Raw genomic sequence first — 19,177 nt, 5'->3', positions numbered from 1 at the left:
ACATCAGCTGATCCCCAACTCTAAAGTTCGTTGCAGTTGAAACTAATTTAATGCGCCGCTAGGGATGATCCTCAAGAAAGTACAGTACTGGCTGTCTCGATGTTAGGGCATTTTTTTTTTTTTTTTTTTTTTTTTTTTTGCTATTTTACAAATTATTACAGGTATTTGAATACTATTAACATCTTTTCTGTTGTCATAACTGCAGAATAAGAGGTATTTATCAATGTAAAATAAATTAACAACAACAACAACAGCAATAATAATAATAATAATAATTCGCCATTTTGGTAAAGGACCCATACATTCCTATAAGCTTAACTGTGAATCAATAACGTTTGAACACAAATCGACGCCATATTTGAAATACAGTACTGTACTAACGGGAAGAGTATTACTTCCGGAGCTGGGAGGGCGGAAGTGGGTTTTTTTTTTTTTATTCTGGAGAAAGGCGGTTCCCAAATAGCTTACTGTGTGAAAGTTTATTTTACACATATAAAACATTTACAGTTTTATTTGTAGCAAGTGACGGGGTGGTTGCAAAAAAAAAAAAACTCGCATCAGGGTCAAGACGCAGGCAGGATCACCTGAAATTTGAAAACGAAGCATCAGTACTAACCGAAGCAAGCAGCTGCACTGTCAGGAAAGATGGGGGACAAGGAGCTGATGTGGTCCTTAAAAAATGGAGATCTTGATGTGGTGAAAGATTTTATAGCCAAGGTAAATGGGAAAAGAGAAGATGGGAGGTACCGGTTAATAACATGTAAAATAAATCAACTATAAACTAAAAACGAAGGCTTTCGTAATACAATTTCGTTTTTGTAATCGTTGCTGTATGCAGGGGGAACTCAAATGTGTATGCACAACGTTAGTGTCACTGTCAGTGGATGTAGAAAAGTTATAACATCGACACCGTTTTGCAAAGCGATGCTGGGCAGTGATATCATAATGTCAAGTTCAGCCCAAGTCCATTGTGTTTGTTTACAGAGTAGGTATGGTGGGATAAGGTTAGAATATTTTCTTTAAAAAAAAAAAACAATTACAATTTAAATATGTTACACAGACCATGGTGATGGTTTTACAATAATATAATGTCAAAAGTTTGCACCAGTTTCCCAGAAATAATGTCCTGACTGTTGATACAGGTAGGTAGCTATGAAAAAGGCCTAACTGTCAACCTGCTGAGAAGTAATAATAATAAAAAAAAAAATCTGCCGACGGCATGTTTTGTCTTTTGAAGTTTGACAGAAACACATTATATTAAAAAAAATAATTATATTTCGTATTGTTATGGAGAGCTACGTCCAGAGTATAATGAGCCTGCTGTAGTAATTTCCGTAGGGTGTTTACTGACTAGCCTGCTGTGTGTAATGCACAGGCATAAATCTGGGGCGGTAACCAGACCCTTTTTTTTTCCTTAAAATAAGTGTGAACTAAACACTTTTTTTCACATGATGACAACACATCTTTCTTAATTGGAATAGTCCAAAGGAATGCTGAACTGCAGTGTGGCATGGAGAGGGTTAGGAACAGGTGTTCTGGTTCTTGTCAAGATATAGGCATTTTTCGATTTTCTGAAGGCATTTTAAGTTTGGAATTTACTTCCTTAATTAACTACAGTTTCCAAGTAAGGTTGTCGTAGTACTGCTCCCATCTCTGTGATACGATATAGGCCCCATATTGTGTTAACAGTGAGATGATCTCTGGTTATAATTTTACCATTGTTCCCACCAAGCATGACGAGTCAGTTTAGAAGTAGACAACGAATTTGTGCACAAAAGCCTCCCACAGTTAATAACCCCTAGCATGCTTGCCAACATTTGGAAAATATTGGGGGTGTCACAAGCTTCATACACATGGGAAGAGTCATATGCAAAAACACTAATTGCCATAGACATAACCCCCTCAACTCAACACGACACGACCATCATGAAAATCACAAAATAGACATAATGAAAAAATAGTCCCTGGGGTCAACATTGTCAAAACCTTTTAGAATTGTGAATGCTTGAATCAGATCGCCATGTAGTCTTCTTTGTTCAAGACTGAATAGATTCAATTCTTTAAGCCTGTCTGCATATGACATGCCTTTTTAAGGCCAAAGTAATTCTGGTCACTCTTCTTTGCACTCTTTCTTGAGCAGCAATATCCCCTTTGTAGCGAGGTGACCAGAACTGAACACAATGTTTTACATGAGGTCTTACTAATGCATTGTGAAGTTTTAACATTACTTCCCTTGATTTAAATTCAATACTTTTCACTATATATCTGAGCATCTTGTTGGCCTTTTTTATAGCTTCCCCACATTGTCTAGATAAAGTCATTTCTGAGTCAACATTTATTTATAATGCATATTTTGAGTATTTATAATGCATATTTTTATTGCCTGCTTGTAGTACCTTACACTTTTCTCTATTAAATGTAATTTGTCATGTGTGCTTACTATAGCAGAATCTAAGTCATTAATGTAGATTAGGAAGAGCAGAGGACCTGTGGTAAACTGGTTACCTCGCTCCATTTTGAGGTTTCTCCTCTATTCGGTACTTTCTGTTTTCTACATGTTAACCTGTCCCTAATCCATGTGCATGCATTTCCTTGAATCCCTACTGCATTCAGTTTGAAAATTAATCTTTTATGCAGGACTTGGTCAAAAGTTTTCTGGAAAAATAAACCATGTCATATGCTTTGTCGATGCGCATCCTCAAAAAAGTCAAGCAGGTTAGTTAGACACATAAGTGAGAAGCACTTATTTAATCGTAAATAAGATTTCCTTTTTCAATTTGGTATTGTGTCCCACAAATTAAATTATGCTCTTATTTTAGAAATGAGTTGCACAGAACTGGGTTTAAAATCTACTGACAGGTTGGACAAGTTGTCAGTTTCCTTGTGATACTTGAGTCACTTGTGTATTTTAAATAGTTTTGCTAATGTAAGTTACTTTTTTGGTCTTGTGATCATGCTTTGGGTTTTTGAATACTTTTGTAGAGCCGTCTGCGACCATGTGGCGCGATAAAATAAACTTCAAGATGGGCTTGTCAAGCTTGCTGTTACAGAATGACCTTTTAAAGACGTGTTAGAGGCACACACATCCACTTACCCTTGATATAAAGATGAACTTACTGTATAATTTAAATAACATTAACTCTTCACAGTTTGAATGGCAAGCAACATAGAATTGCAAAAATTGCAGGGAAGTCGATTAATTTTTAATTTTAAGAAATAAAACTATAGTTCTTGAAGTTTTTCAATTCACAGTCCACAGCTATGTTGTATGTCTTATCTAGAATGATTCATTAGGGCTTTCACTGTAGTATCTTTGTTTTTTTGGTTTTTTTTGTTTTATTTTTTTTAAGTGGTGATTAGTCAACCTGTTTAACTACTTTTACTTTAACTGTTAGAAAATGAGTAGTCGTTATTTCCTTAATAAACCCACAGACTTAATACAGATTTAATACAAATCCATCTGTTTAGAAATGGCCTTCTTCCATAAAGAATTTAAACAATTAAATTTCTGATCTCTCTGGGGTTTTTGGGAGAGTGTGTGTCTCAGATTGATAAGTTGATAGTTTAGCAAATCATGTGAGAAGGGTTGGGTTTAACCAACAGTGACAGTTCATGACGGGCAGGAAAGGAAGGTTGTGGGTAGAGTCAGTTCTAGACCTCTTTTAAAACTAAAAAGAATTCAGCACAGCAGCAATGTAATGGTCAGTCAAGATGATTTAAAAAAAAAAAAAAAAAAAAAAAAAAAAACTACACTGCAAAATAGTTGCTACTAACATGAGAAACATGGTAGCAAAATTAAGTATGTGTCGTTGTCATTGTCCCCAAGAAATTTATGAATCATTTGTCACTGAGAAAGTAATGTTTCATTTGGCTGCTTGAATGTCTAGTGGGAGAGCAGGAGGTGTAAGCTTACTAACTGCTTATGTTATCTCATGTTGTTATTTCTAAGTTGGTGTTACTTTTAATATAAAAACACTGGCCTGTATTTTATATAGCACGATTTATATTGTATTTAAAGGCCTACTGAGTGAAGGCTCGAGCCTGCAACCACACACTCCCCAAGCAAGTGTCTTAACCACGTCTCCACTTCCTGGGGTCGGTCAGTCAGTAACAGCAGTGCATCCCTTGCCCACCTACACTCCGATGTAATCAAGCATGAACCGGAAATCACCCCTCCCCAAGCTAGCATCTTGCCATTTTTGTCATTTGCATGATGCTGTACCCTTCATTTTTCATTTGATTTAGTTGCTACATGTTACGAGGTACTGGTTTTGGCAGTTTAGTGTTATAGTTTTGAAGGTATTTATGTAGTCATACATTCTTATCCTTGTGTAGGTTCAGAAATTTGCTTTTGTGACCTACTTTTCCATTAATTCTTTGTGTACCGATAAACTTTGCATGGTTATCAGTTACAAGACATTGTTACACATACTGTGAATTTAGGACCATGGTGATCTACTGTTTTTGTGCAACTGGTATCTGATTGACTGAGTTATTGAGGGATATTGCATTTGTTATTACATTCTATTCCACATATCACAGATATATTTGTAGGGCTTGATAGCTGTCTGTATGTTTGAAACATTCAAAGGAACCATCCATAACACTACAACTGCGATCAAGCTGCCAAAACTCTTAAAACTACTATTTTCTAGAGATAACTAACTAAAGGAGGGTGCAGCAGGGATGGAAATAAGTTTCTCATTGCATAGCAGTTTGATCCATTCTTGGTTTTATTATGAGTTTATTAAGACATGTCTGATGTTACCTATACAATGGGGCTAATCAAGCAGATATTAAAACCTGGAATAAGTGAAACTGCTATGTAACAGGAATCTTATTTTCATCCTTATACAGATAAGAATGTAAGTGTAGGAAAGAGCAGGGACATATTTCAGAATCTGAATATTACAAATATATACTCGCTTATGTTCTGTTAACTGCAGGGATATTGGCAGTTGACATTACACAGTATGCTCTGTAGATGTTTTCCAGTTATGACTGTCTTGTTACAGCTGTACTTGTTGATCCTCAGGGAGGGGAACCAAACTCAGTCTTGGTAATCTTATGAGAGATAGCTTCCCCATCTGTGGTGTATTGGTTCTAGATGAAGTTGGCAGTCTGACTGACACAAGTAGGCGGACGCAGAGCCCATCACAGCAGAGGTACTTTGAGTGCCTCGTTGTGCAGAGAGGGGGCGTTTGCTCTTCCTATTTCTAAAACCAAACTTCTCGTCTCTAAAAATAAGGGAAGCTGAGGGGTTTTGTTGTGGTACTGACATTTACTAGAAAATGAAAATACATCACCCAAAATAAAGGCAATCATTTTTTCACTGCTTCTCAAATAGATCACATACATGTATTGTTGCTGATCTGCATGTGTTGCAGCCATCTGGTGGCTTTTCACACGCTGCATGTGTCAAATGAAAAAGGCGTCAATTAGGGATGGGCATTTCCATGTAGTTTAATAAGCGAATACACAATTCATTAAACGATTACACTACATCAGTGTGCCACTGGCTAAAAATAATGCTACATAATGAGAAAAAGTGTGCTTAATAGATAACAAAATAACAGCCGTAGTACTATTTGACAGTGCTTCAATAAGTAGTAAGGCTGAAGCGATGCATCATATTTTTTGACAACTATCGAGAGGTAAGCCTGGGCATCGTTTTTGTGTAAAGAGTTTAGCAAAGGAAAGCTTTTATTATTATTTTATTTTTTATTAAATTTGGAATCTGCAATTATTTTTTGCATGAAGCACAGAGCTTCTCGCATGTGCATGCGATTGAGCTCACCTTTTCCCCCCTGCCCCGCCCACTGTGAATGTTTACTGCAGGAGTCTTCAAAGTAACAGCAAGCTAAGAGCATTGTGCTAGAATACTTTCCGATGGTTGGCAATTATTTGCTAAAGACAGTAAGAAAGTAAAGTAAAGAAAGTAATGTTTGCGATTCTCCGGTAATTTACTAATTTGCATGACCATGCAATGCGATGCAGAGGCCCCACTAGCCTTTTAAAAATGTGCCTCTGTAAAAAGCATAAGCTAGCCTTTAAAAATGTGCATTTGTAAAAAGTATATCATCTCAAAATCTGCATTTTCAAACATAACATCTGTGTTTTTACATATTGCATAAACATAGTTCTGTTATTTTCCAGTGTAACTATTTCAGATTAACAAAGTTAACATGTAAAACAGAAAACAGTATAAATAATGGTAGCAGAAAGAGACATAATGACAAGCTTACCCTGAAAAGTTTTCTTTTGAAAATCCACCGTTCACGGCGTAAATATCAAGTGTTGCAGAACATGTACCAATGTTTCTGGGTAGCTGTATCATAACTATTTGCAGTTTTGCTGTTTAAAAGTTTAGCATCAAAGTAAAAATGACTGGTGCTCTTTCCAAATCAGTCTTAATAAATCTCAGGAGCTTCCATTGAAATTGTCATAAATTTTAGATAATCCTCACATTAGGGGTGCAACAATTAATCGATGCGTCGACTATTTATTATCTGTCCTTAAACTTCCTGAGCTTTGTTTACATATTGGTAATCGATGCATCAAAACCCAGTTTGAAGTCTCCTGTTGCCGGTGTCCTAGGAAATTACTCTAGAATTTAAGCTCTAGAATTTAAAGGGGAGGTTCCATTGTTTCTAATATCTATGAGTTTAGGCTGGGAAATAAGTGGATCAAGCCCATGAAATAAGTTGATTGAATATATTAACAAACAATAAATAATTAAAAATTAATTTCTAAGTACCATTTATATAAATGAGTAGATTGGATGTCTTCGACAGTGTAACGCTATATAAGAGAGTGTGACTATCGCTGTAGATCAGATATATTAGCCTAAAAAAAACATAATTTAAAATTAATTTTGTAAGTATAATTTATATTAATAAGTAGATCGGATATATTCGACAGTGATGCTAGATAAGGGAATATGAATATCACTGTAATATATATATATATAAGCGACAAATACATCATTTAAATTTAAATTTGTAAGTAGCCTGTGATACTAATGTTTTTCTATTTGTGTAACAAACGTAACTAGCAAAATGTATTACATATTTTAAGTTATTTTGCATTTCTGGAGGTGTTTTTGTTTTGGGAAGCACTACTGTATAGACAGGTATGTGAGCAATTTTCCAAAAATTGAGCTCCATGATGCGAATACTAACTAGGCCATGGTGCAGATCAATCACATGATAGTGTTGCGTATACATTATTATTATTATTTTGTATTGTGCGCTTTGTTTCATTTATTTTTACATACAGTACTTTGTATAATTAGGACAGAAAACAAACCGGAGATGGGTTATCATCATGCAAGTATTTCAATTACAAGTTTGGGAAGAAACAATACATTAATTAGTTAAAAACTGAAGAGTTAACGTCTTTGCTAAACCGTGGTAAATACCTGTAGCTCAATACCAACCAAGATAGCTATTGTAAGAAAGAGAGATCATACAATATATGTAGGCTACTGTAGATCAGCATGATATAATGAGCAATCCTGTCTACCTAGGCATGGGTCTTTCATTTGTGTATTTGTCCTATCTACAGAGGATTTGACAGTCCTTTTTTTAACAGTACAAATCTTATCTCTTAGTAATACTATGTATTACTGCAAGGAATACAGTTGTCACATTTACATAGAATATGACATTTATGTTAATGTATTGTGTGCCAACAGCATGAGATATTTTTTTTTGATTCCCAACCAGAGTCCACTACACAATTCCTTTCTAAAAAAAAAAAAACACTTTCATCTAGCTATTTGTTTAATTTTCTTCACCCTATCCCAATTTAAAAACCATAACCCTAAACCTAGAACCTTTTTTAAATAAACATAATTGTATGTGTAACAATAAATGTTAATGCTTAAGACACATATACAAAACAATGTACTGGTACAGCTATACTAATATTAAAATGTAAAATTACGACCTTGTCCTACTATTATGGAAGCAGCATGTCATTAGATGGTATTACTGAAACATTTTAATTTTGATTAAAGATTGACAACATTTTGACATAAAATTATTTAATATATAAATCTCAGCAATCACACATAAACTATCTTATTGACAGCGATGTTATAGAAACATAAAAAGACAGGGGTTTAAAACAATTTACCATATAAAGAGTCATCGATCACACATTTTAGCGTTGATATGAAAACACAATGGCACGAAAACCCACCAACACAGCCTTGCAAATAAAAATAAAAAGCCATGCAGTGAACCTCCCCTTTAATCAAACTGTTGCCCAGCCTTACTTTTGCCTACTTTTACGTTACTGCGCTTGCGGTTAATCTATTTCCTATGACATCGGTTTGCATTAAAACCTTGAGTGTGTGAGAATGCTTCTTTAGGAGCTAGTACGGTAGATTAGCGCATTTGTAGGATATATACTTTTTAGGCCTCAAGTCCAGTTAATGTTTTCTTGATTTAAAAATCAAGGCAATAAGTTTTTTGTTTTTTTGTTTTTTTTTTGTTTTTTTTTAATCTACTGATTTACCTTCTTTTGTTTCAAAGCATGTTGTGTTTGGATTATATGGCAATATTATATATATATAAAAAAAAGCTGAATTTAGTATGATAGATACATTAATCAGGACGATTTGTGAGATTAATTCAAATGTTTTCTTTGCTTTTGGAGATAACATGTTAACAGCAATGAATAACCATAGCTCAGATAGAAATGACCTCTGTTAAAATGTAGTGTTTTTGTTACAGTGTTAAAGGGACATTGATCCGGACACACACATATTCTTTTCAGTTATTAAAAACTCCAGTCCTTTATTTCATTTTTTTTTTTATAATCGGAAGTGTTGTAATTTGACTGGAAGTTGTGTCTTGATTATCATTGATAAATGCCTGTACAATAATCGATTACAAAATTAGGATGCCAATTGTACCACTACCTCATGTAAACAAAAGCATTTGCTGGGCTGCATTCTGTTCTGAAACCTAACCCCGTTCTGCTATCGCACTGCAGTTGCTGCAAGTTTTGCGAAAGAAGGAAAGATGTCAGAATAGTTTTCAATGTTTTACTTGTCCAAATTCTTGGCTGAGAGTGTCAACAGGTAAGATGCTCTGATACAGATTACTGAGTCGCTCTAATACCAGGGACCTATGCAGTGCTGAAAGTGATACTGAGACCCCCACTTTTTTTCTATTTATTTTATTTTTGTATTTTTTTTAAAGAGAATATATAAACTAAATTACTGGATAGGGATTAAATGTGGTCTTTTATTTCTGCATTTATGTTATTTATTTTATTGTATTTTATTTTTTGCATTTTTTTAAACTGTCCTGCATATAATGCAGACTTCTATGTAAACGTGGCCTCTGGAGATGGCACCATACAAAACTTCAAACTAAATCAGCATTTATTCATTTGAACCCCCCCCCCCGAGTAAAAAATGAAGAAAAAGCAAGTGCTAGTCATCGCTTAAATTAAACAAAATGTGGACACTATCAAGTTCTGTGCCTGCGAAGCCAGGTCATCATGCCCACGACAGCTGTAAACACATTTTCTAACAAAAGCGTCGCAGCAGTCTCTTGACAGTGCTGCTCGCTTAAGCTGTGCTTGTACGTACTCAACGCTTTTTTTTTTTTTTTTTTTTTGCCTCTGCAGTACGATCAACCAATTGAATATATGAATTTTCTTTGGTAGCCCAGTCATAAGTTAGCTGGGTGGGACATAAACCGTGTCTGTTTCAGTTGCAGGTATTGACAGTAAGTTTAACAAATAGGAGAGTCAAATATCTGCCAAGTTTTATGCAGCTGTCCAATCATAAGCAAGCAGAGGCTGTTCACAATATTCTGCATGAAAATTAAAGGCGAATGAGTAGCCAACGGGAAAGTGAAAGATCTGACAGCTGTCCAATCATTTGTGAGCAGAGGTGGGGTGTTAATATGATGGGTAAGCACTGAATTTCGCCAACTGTTATTGAGAAAAATAATACATTTCAGTGTTTATAATTTAATTAATTTTTAATTTCACCAGACAAGGGAAACGCCATAGTAGATTTAGTTACGAATCCACTTTCTCTGAATAATTTTGCTGGAGATGATGATCTCAGAGTAGTGTTGACAAATTTGCCAAATTGAAACAAAGCAAGACACCATCTGTCCTCTTTTATTTTAGTTTAGTTTATTCATGGTTATCTGTGTGAACATGCTATTTAAAAATATTTGCATTGCGTATTTTATATAAATTATTTAAAGAATAAGCGCAGCACGCACAATTACTGCCTGAGACTTGGCCTTATCAGAGTGAGCCATGAATAACTCCCACTAAAACTCTTTATCTATCTATCTATCTCGCAGTAAGGCAGTATTTAAGATAAGAACCTATGCAATAGTCAGTGTGCCCGCAAACGGCCAAGTAAAATCAATTCGTGCCCGTGTCCAAATTACTTTGAGGACCACTGGTCTAGGCTACCCCCAGATTCTAATACTCGCAATAAGTAAATAACAGATAGTGATAAATAAAGTAATAGGAGGTTCTTTAGATGTTAAAATGTAAGCGTGGCTGTTGAAGATTCTGATATTATAACCACAGCATAAGCAGTTCTTTTTGATATGTGCAAATATAGTGTGTCATGTACAGATATATATACGGCTACCTCAGTTATAGTCCTGTTGCTTGGATTGCTGATTATTTCAGTAACAATAGTTTCAACAAAGCCGTTCTGACAAACAGGAACGAGTGCAGAGAATGCAAGTTTGTCTAATAGTGGCATATTTAACATTTTTTGTTCTGTGAACCAAATTCTCTGAATAATTGTTAATGATTTTACTGTTGGGGTTCCTAGCTTAAGATCAAGGTTCTGAACAAAAGGTAAAATAAGGTCTGATAAAGGTATCCAATAATCTTCTATTTGTTTGACTTTTCCTCCAGGGGTTGTCTTTTTGATATCAAAATTGACCAATCAATTGAAATTAGGACTGTAGTCTTTTCAAGGTTAGAACACATTTTAAAAAGTCAGAATACAATCCCCAACTGTCCATGTGACTCCTCAAAATGGGCCAAATATTAGCTCTCCAAGGAGCTCATTTCTCTTCGGCCAAATGCTTTACTGGTAAAAGCCACTCCATTAGCAATACCAAGAGACTCAAAATAAGTAATGTAATGATATATACAGTTATTCTTCTGCTCATAGTTAAATCCCAGTGTTGATTTTTGCCAAGATTGTAATTGGAAAGATTGCTATTTGTATCTGAACAAAGCAGATGTTACTCTAGGTTAAACTAAGCTGTGCATGTGGCTAAAAAGCTTTATTAGAAACTTTGTAAACTCACTCTTTTTGGATCACAATTAAAAACAGGCTGCTTCTGCAACTGACAATATTTGTGTTTATTTTATCAGACTGTTGACTTGAATTTTGGCATTTTGTATATATTCTTTTATAAGGCTGTAATAACTTTTTGGTGATTTTAGTGTCATCGGAAACCTGAGATGGAATTGCAGTCTTATATTTACAGTTTTGGTTTATTTCATTTGTGTTAACCATCTCTGTGTCTTCCTAAAACCTGGTCTACCACTTGTAAAACAAGGACCACCTCAACATAAAGTGTATGGGGCTGAATTATTTAATGCTAGTGCAATGTTAGCATTTAAAAAATAAAATACAAAATTGAATTAAACATCTGAGGTTGTTTCTGATTGGATTTGTAATGCTTGCAGACATCCTAATTTTTTCAGAAAATACAATTGAAATACACATAATTTTGATATCCCCTAATGATATCTCTGGGACTGGCACAGAGGCTCTCATACACCGGTCATTGAGAAACTCTGGTGTAGTTGATACCCAGGATTGCCAAGATCATAGGTGAACTAACCTGAAGCCATGTGCTTTTGTGCTTCTGCAGGGTGAAGATGTGAACAGGACACTGGAAGGGGGAAGGAAGCCACTACATTACGCTGCAGACTGTGGACAGACTGAGATGGTAGAGTTCCTCCTTTCTAAAGGAGCAGATATCAATGTGAGTACAGAAGAACTACTGTGAGCGGGGAGAAAAGTTTTCATAATCCTTTGTGATTAGAATGTCTTTCATATGTCTTTTGCAGGTACATTTCACTGCTTCATTCAGACCTCAAACTTAGTAAATATTTTGGCATCCCTGCCTAGAAAATTAGATTTAGCCATCTCTGTGCCACCACAAAGTGTTACACATTTTTTGTAGGTTGCTTCCCATTTTGTGAGAGCCAGATTAATTGCATACATTTACCAAAACTAGAAGGTTGTTTGCCTAGCAAATTATATCAATGTACATTCACAAATTTAATATGCGCATAGATCAATCTGTTAGCGGATGGGTATTTGGGATGTTTTGTGGGAAGCCCTGTAGGGATGTGCCTTTGGTACATTTTAATGAATGTTTAAATGCTATTCATGTGTCAGCATTTAAACTGTATCTGCATACACACAAACTCTCTTTATATTACATTCTGATATATACCGACAGACCTGGTTAGTATTTTCCATGCAAATAACCCCTAATTAAGCAAATAATTTTTTAACAGTGCAAGGACAACTACAGTAAAAAAAAAAAAAAAAACTTACACACCAAAGTATATATTGAAATTAGTGCGGTCACTCGATTTATTTTTATTTTTTAATTTGGAATCGCCAATTATTTGCTCTTGTTTTCTCCCCAGTTTGGAAAGCCCAATTCTTTCTTTTATTTATTATTTATTTCAACCTGGCTCACCACTGCCACCCCCGCGCTGACTCAGGAGAGATGAAGACGGACACACGCGTTCTCCGAAATGTGTGCTGTCCGCCATCCGCTTCTTTGCACTCTGCAGGCCCGCCATTCAGCCACCTCAGAGCTACAGCGTCGGAGAACAATGTAGCTTACAGGCAGGCCCGCAGGCTCCTGGCCAGTCTACAGGGGACGCTGGTGTGTGGTGAGCCGAGGACACCCTGGCTGACCTAGGCCTTCCCCATCCATGCGACGTTTGGCCAATTGTGTGCTGCCCCCTGGGAACTCCCGTCCACGATCGGCAGTGGAAGAGCCTGGACTCGAACTGGCAGAGTGCCTTTGCTGGATGCGCCACTTAGGAGCCCTCAATTTAAATTTTTGATCAGTTAATTTATGGGCATTAGTTGATTAACCTGTAGAGTAAATCGGTAGATTCATCTGTGCACATTTTTAATAAAGATAATGATCATAGCGGCTTTCCTGCATATAATAATAATAAAAGCAAAAAAAACACAATTTGGTCTTTTGAAAAGCATGTGTTGTTTTTTTTTCTTAGTAAATGTCTCTATTTAAATATCCCCTTCTGTTGACAGATTACATAGATAGCAAGGACTATTTTTTTATTTATTTAATTTTTTTTTTTTATATAAAACCATACCAAGCCCACTACAGCATGGACACATAGTGTACCAATGAAGCGCCAGATCGACCGAGAATTAAATCTGCCTCCGTGTCAAGCTTACTGTTGTACCAATTAGAAAAACTACTTGGAGGCAATTGCCAAACCCCTTCCTTTTTATAATATCCGCCCTTACTCTGGAATCACACAAATTGGAAACGCGACGAGCTGCTGTATATGATTATAAATTACTGAAATGAATACATTCAAAAATATGTGTTTTGGTAAAATTTGTCACGTGACCGTTTATACGTCTAGCATGATATTCAACGTTTATCCACTTTAGACGTTTAAAATTCCCATTCCTAAACCCTTTGTTATCAAAAGCTATGACTTCCTGTTTTGTTCCCCCAACATTATGAATCTGTACACAGTTTCAAATCAGTATAACAAGCTGTTCAGAAGTTATAAGGGTATTTATTGTATTCTCTGTTTGTCTATCGGTGAGCGCACTGGCATTTTGGGGTTTTGTTTGTTTCCCGATAATTTTTGTTTACGAATAAGCAAGACAGTGATGCAGCAACTGTTTCAGCTAATTGCCGTGCGGGTGCTGCTGGCATTTATCATTTCAACCAATTGACAGTAAGCAATACTATGGAAGGGTGGGCGTTCATGGTTTCAAACTATCGCTGGTCGTATCAGCACCTGCTGCGAGATATGACATTTACTGTATTCTGCTTTTACTAACTGATATCGGACAGCAAACCTTAAAAATAAACATTTAACTAGAACGCCACATTTAAACAATCGAGAATAAAAAATACTGTACTATGTTTTTGTACCAGTAGTAGCTGAGAGAGTCACTGGCAGCATGTTCATAAATACTAGTGCAAGAAAATTATTGTTTCAGCCAGGTTAAGTTACTCTGATGGTTGTTATTACTGTCCATAATGTTGCCAAGCCTGCAGTTTGTGTTTAAATTAAGTCTATATAAAACATTTTACAATCAAGTCTGTGTGTTTAATTTATAGTGCAGTACTCATATTAAAGTTGCCTTAATGTAACTACCAGTGACATAATTTTAGAAAACAATCTCAATATTAATATGTTACCACGTAACAAGTGGTGTCTCAAAACGGAGATAAGCATTATATTAATAATTTTAAAATTCAACAGTTATAATTCATGTACTGCAATACCAAATGAAATTATAGTGGGTACAGTACTACGATATATAGTTCAATTTCCATCAGTGGTGTTTCAATAGCTTTGATTGAGCATAATGTAAACATGTAACATAAGAACATAAGAACATAAGAAAGTTTACAAACGAGAGGAGGCCATTCGGCCCATCTTGCTCGTTTGGTTGTTAGTAGCTTATTGATCCCAAAATCTCATCAAGCAGCTTCTTGAAGGATCCCAGGGTGTCAGCTTCAACAACATTACTGGGGAGTTGATTCCAGACCCTCACAATTCTCTGTGTAAAAAAGTGTCTCCTATTTTCTGTTCTGAATGCCCCTTTTTCTAAACTCCATTTGTGACCCCTGGTCCTTGTTTCTTTTTTCAGGCTGAAAAAGTCCCTTGGGTCGACACTGTCAATACCTTTTAGAATTTTGAATGCTTGAATTAGGTCGCCACGTAGTCTTCTTTGTTCAAGACTGAACAGATTCAATTCTTTTAGCCTGTCTGCATATGACATGCCTTTTAAGCCCGGAATAATTCTGGTCGCTCTTCTTTGCACTCTTTCTAGAGCAGCAATATCTTTTTTTATAGCGAGGTGACCAGAACTGCACACAATATTCAAGATGAGGTCTTACAAGTGCATTGTACAGTTTTAACATTACTTCCCTTGATTTAAATTCAACACTTTTCACAATGTATCCGAGCATCTTGTTAGCCTTTTTTATAGCTTCCCCACATTGCCTAGATGAAGACATTTCTGAGTCAACAAAAACTCCTAGGTCTTTTTCATAGATTTTTTCTCCAATTTCAATATCTCCCATATGATATTTATAATGTACATTTTTATTTCCTGCGTGCAGTACCTTACACTTTTCTCTATTAAATGTCATTTGCCATGTGTCTGCCCAGTTCTGAATCTTGTCTAGATCATTTTGAATGACCTTTGCTGCTGCAACAGTGTTTGCCACTCCTCCTACTTTTGTGTCGTCTGCAAATTTAACAAGTTTGCTTACTATACCAGAATCTAAATCATTAATGTAGATTAGGAATAGCAGAGGACCTAATACTGATCCCTGTGGTACACCGCTGGTTACCACACTCCATTCTGAGGTTTTTCCTCTAATCAGTACTTTCTGTTTTCTACATGTTAACCACTCCCTAATCCATGTACATGTGTTTCCTTGAATTCCAACTGCGTTCAGTTTGAGAATTAATCTTTTGTGTGGGACTTTGTCAAAAGCTTTCTGGAAATCTAAATAAACCATGTCATATGCTTTGCAATTATCCATTATCGATGTTGCATCCTCAAAAAAATCAAGCAAGTTAGTTAGTTTGTGTCCCTCGGGTTTTGTTCCGTGGCGATTACACACCTGTTTGTTAAAATGCGGCAAACAATGTGTAATACTTTGCAGCATTTTCAGCAGTTATTTTGCGCACAAAAACTACTTTATGATAGCTAAGAGCTTGTTCTGGAGCGTCTGACGACATTAATCAGAGGCGATTGGAGTGTTGTCTCGGAAGTTACGAGGTGACATAATATTACGTTCTCTTCTTATTAAGAAGGGGGTGATGGAATTTCCGCTTTGTATGTACAAATGTACATATTGTTATATTAAGTGGTGATATCATAAACATGTGTGGGCTGTTTTGAATAAATTTACCAGTCTATTAAGATCTTTTTTTAAAAAGAAAAGACACGATTGAGTTCCGTGTCTTCTTTACGACACTGTTTCTAATGGGGATACAAAACGGCTGCAAATTAATGAAAACATCTCCCCAAACCAATAATACAGTATATCAAATACAATAATATTACTGCAAATACTGTATATTATAGTATTGTTTTTAAAAACAAATCTGAATTATTACTGCTACGGTGTAGCCTACAAAAAGACACTGAATTGTGCGAGTTCAAAACTTTGTTACATGTGGGTTCATGGATTCCTGATCATTTACATTTTATATACCGGTGTATATTGTAAGAGCTGGATAACTTAGTATTTTACTTTAATCATATTTTTGCACATCAAATGTTTCTCTGAATAGACAATGTTTTCTTTTTTTTTTTTTTTTTGCAATTCCCAGTGGCACTGGAACAATTTTTAAAGTGGGGGTGCTGAAAGCCATTGAAGAAAACTGTAACCCCGTTATATGATGGAAGCCATGCAAAGCCAAGGGGTACTGCAGCACCCCTAGTTCCAGTGCCCTTGGCAACTCTACAATACCATTTATTTTGCTTTCCACATATTTAAATGAAATGGTACTGTGGAGTTACAAACAAACAAAATACAAAAAATCCCAATGCTTAGCACAAATTAAGTTATTTTTTTCTACCATGACTTAAAAAAAAAAAAAAAAAAAGAATTAACTACAAAACCTACAAAAGGTTACACAGCTCTTGTGAAGTCATCTGACCCATTTCTAGTTTATTTTGGTTCAGGCCTTATATTTTAATATAAATAATAATTATTATTTAAATCATGGTAGAATTATCTTACAACTACAACATGTTAAATCTCACTTGTGAAAGTAGATGTTTTCCTTACAATAACTTGTGAAATTTTGCATACTTTACATCACCTAAGATTAGATCCTATCTAGTACACCGCTCAGTAATACTTTGAACATCAACTATATGGATGAGCAGATGAGGGAGTTGTGGCTGAAATATGACTGCCTCTGGAGCTTACTACCATTGGCCCATAAAAGATTACATTTCCTGGGAATCGTGGAGTAGGATTCAAAAGATTCTAAAGCCACCTAACCTTTTGGTGGAAAAAAGTTCAAGCAGAATTCAAATGTACCATTTTTCTATTAAATAATATAAGTAATAGTAATAGGGAAGAAAGAAAAAAAGGATAAAGGCTAGCTTCATCTCAGAGAAAACCAAACGGTGCGACACCAGTTCTCTGTTATAAAAGTACAACAGATAGCTTTAATACATGATATATATTGTAAGAAATTATACTTGCTTGTTGGTTTTTAAAACAGTTTGGTGTCCTTGTTACATGCTAACATAAAGCTGGTGAGCCTCTTGATTTAGGGCTGCCATGCAGCAGTGCAATGGTATACTATCTTTTCCCTCTGGATTCCAAGCCTCCAGGAGTTATTTTAAATTTTTTTTTTTTTTATCCCATTTATTTTGGAATTACCCTTTTGCCAAGATTGTACTGTGTTGCTACTGCATCATAAAGAAAATACAGCTGTATAAGGATTATACCTTTCTGCCACAGAATATATTCTTAAAATAATCGCGCAAGATAAGTGGCTTATGAACAGTAAGTACACAACTTTATTATTATCTATATTAGTTAAGTAAGCTGCCAAAAGTCCTGGGAAAATATAAATCAAATTCTGTTTTTATGTAGCATGTGTAAACTGTACTGCATTACTGTAGATACCCTACCCCCATTTGCGGCCTAGTTTTTATTTTGCGTCTTGAAAATCAAGCTGTTGGCACACAAAAAGCGTGTTTGTACTTGTTTTTAGTGGAATCACTATAGTCTTTACAAGTAGAACATACAGTATGCATTGTGATTAAATACCTCCACAAGAGGAAATTGTAACTTTTCCTTTACATAGATGTAAATGTAAGTCTTATCTGCAACATGTCTGCCGTGCTGTTCCGTTTATCTCAAATACTGTAATAAAATAAGTATGCAGTCGTGTTGCTGTTGACAGTACACTGACTGACTAGCGAACTTCCTTTTTGTTAAAATAACTTGCTGTAAATGCATTAACATATTTATTTATGTACACGTTCAATATTCCATTATTTATGTTAGGTATGTGCAAATATATTAAAACAACCCCCTGCCTTTGTAATGTATAGCACATTTTTCATTTGCAAATGGAGATTTCAAAGTCAGACCAGTTCATTAGTGTGGTGTAATTAAATACAGCCATTCTGCTGTAATACTTGGTTTTTCAAATTGATGGAAACTTTTTATTTTCTCAACAAGTTTTGTAGCATAAATTTAACTACAGCAATTTAACATTAAGATGTATTTTAAAACTTTAAAGTAAAGTTACCATATGTCACATCCCTAGGACATAATGTATTCACAGTTGTAATTGACAAGTTCATTTAGTACTGGATCCGATTTTAAAAAGGCAGAACTAAATTCTCATTAGAACAGAAAAGTCGCTGCAGTAATTGCGTTCAGATACTTATTAGTTGAGTTTGAGGAACTGCACATTAATTCTTGGGTATGACTACAATGTTTGGCAAAGAACTCCGCTCTCTGCATTTGAACCCTATGGTTGATAGGGCTTGGAAACCGGAATTACAAGCACCTTTACCTTTTGATGATGTTTACAGTCATTCTCGTGGTTCTTTTGCAGATATTTTTCAATAGTTTGTATTAAACACATTTGATTGTTTTTAGGAGCCGTTTTTTCAGTTCCTAGTTGCCTGCCCTGTACATATGTAATGCAGGCTAGATCAGCCAAAGTGAATATTAGTAAGCGCCGACATGGTCTAGTACACAGCAGTGTATTACTGCCAGCAAAACAAAAGGATAATTTTTCCCCAAAGTGGCAGATCAATAAATTGCACTGACTCTTACTTTTTAGAAAGAAACGTTTTGTTACAGTATCTAGCCTAGGTTGCATATGTCTGTGTCAAGCAACTGTTGTAGAACTACTGAAC

At 35.5% G+C, this 19,177-nt stretch overlaps 1 protein-coding gene across 2 annotated transcripts in view; it reads left to right on the top strand.

The window, feature by feature from the left end:
* The first annotated feature begins 413 nt into the window (after window positions 1-413).
* LOC121318615 (myotrophin) overlaps window positions 414-19,177 on the top strand; it is a 74,053-nt gene continuing 55,289 nt past the window's right edge. The window contains exons 1-2 of one of the 2 annotated variants that reach the window (XM_041255483.1): window positions 414-717; window positions 11,889-12,002. In XM_041255483.1, the coding sequence (XP_041111417.1) occupies window positions 646-717; window positions 11,889-12,002 (186 nt within the window). In that variant the 5' untranslated portion in view covers window positions 414-645. The remainder of the gene's footprint in view (window positions 718-11,888; window positions 12,003-19,177) is intronic. The other variant, XM_041255484.1, reaches the window with a different exon arrangement.

The sequence above is a fragment of the Polyodon spathula genome, chromosome 7, assembly GCF_017654505.1.
Source record: "Polyodon spathula isolate WHYD16114869_AA chromosome 7, ASM1765450v1, whole genome shotgun sequence".
In the NCBI taxonomy this organism is placed as follows: Eukaryota; Metazoa; Chordata; class Actinopteri; order Acipenseriformes; family Polyodontidae; genus Polyodon; species Polyodon spathula.
Note: the sequence above shows the minus strand (reverse complement) of the source record. Positions and strands in the feature narration are given on the sequence as shown.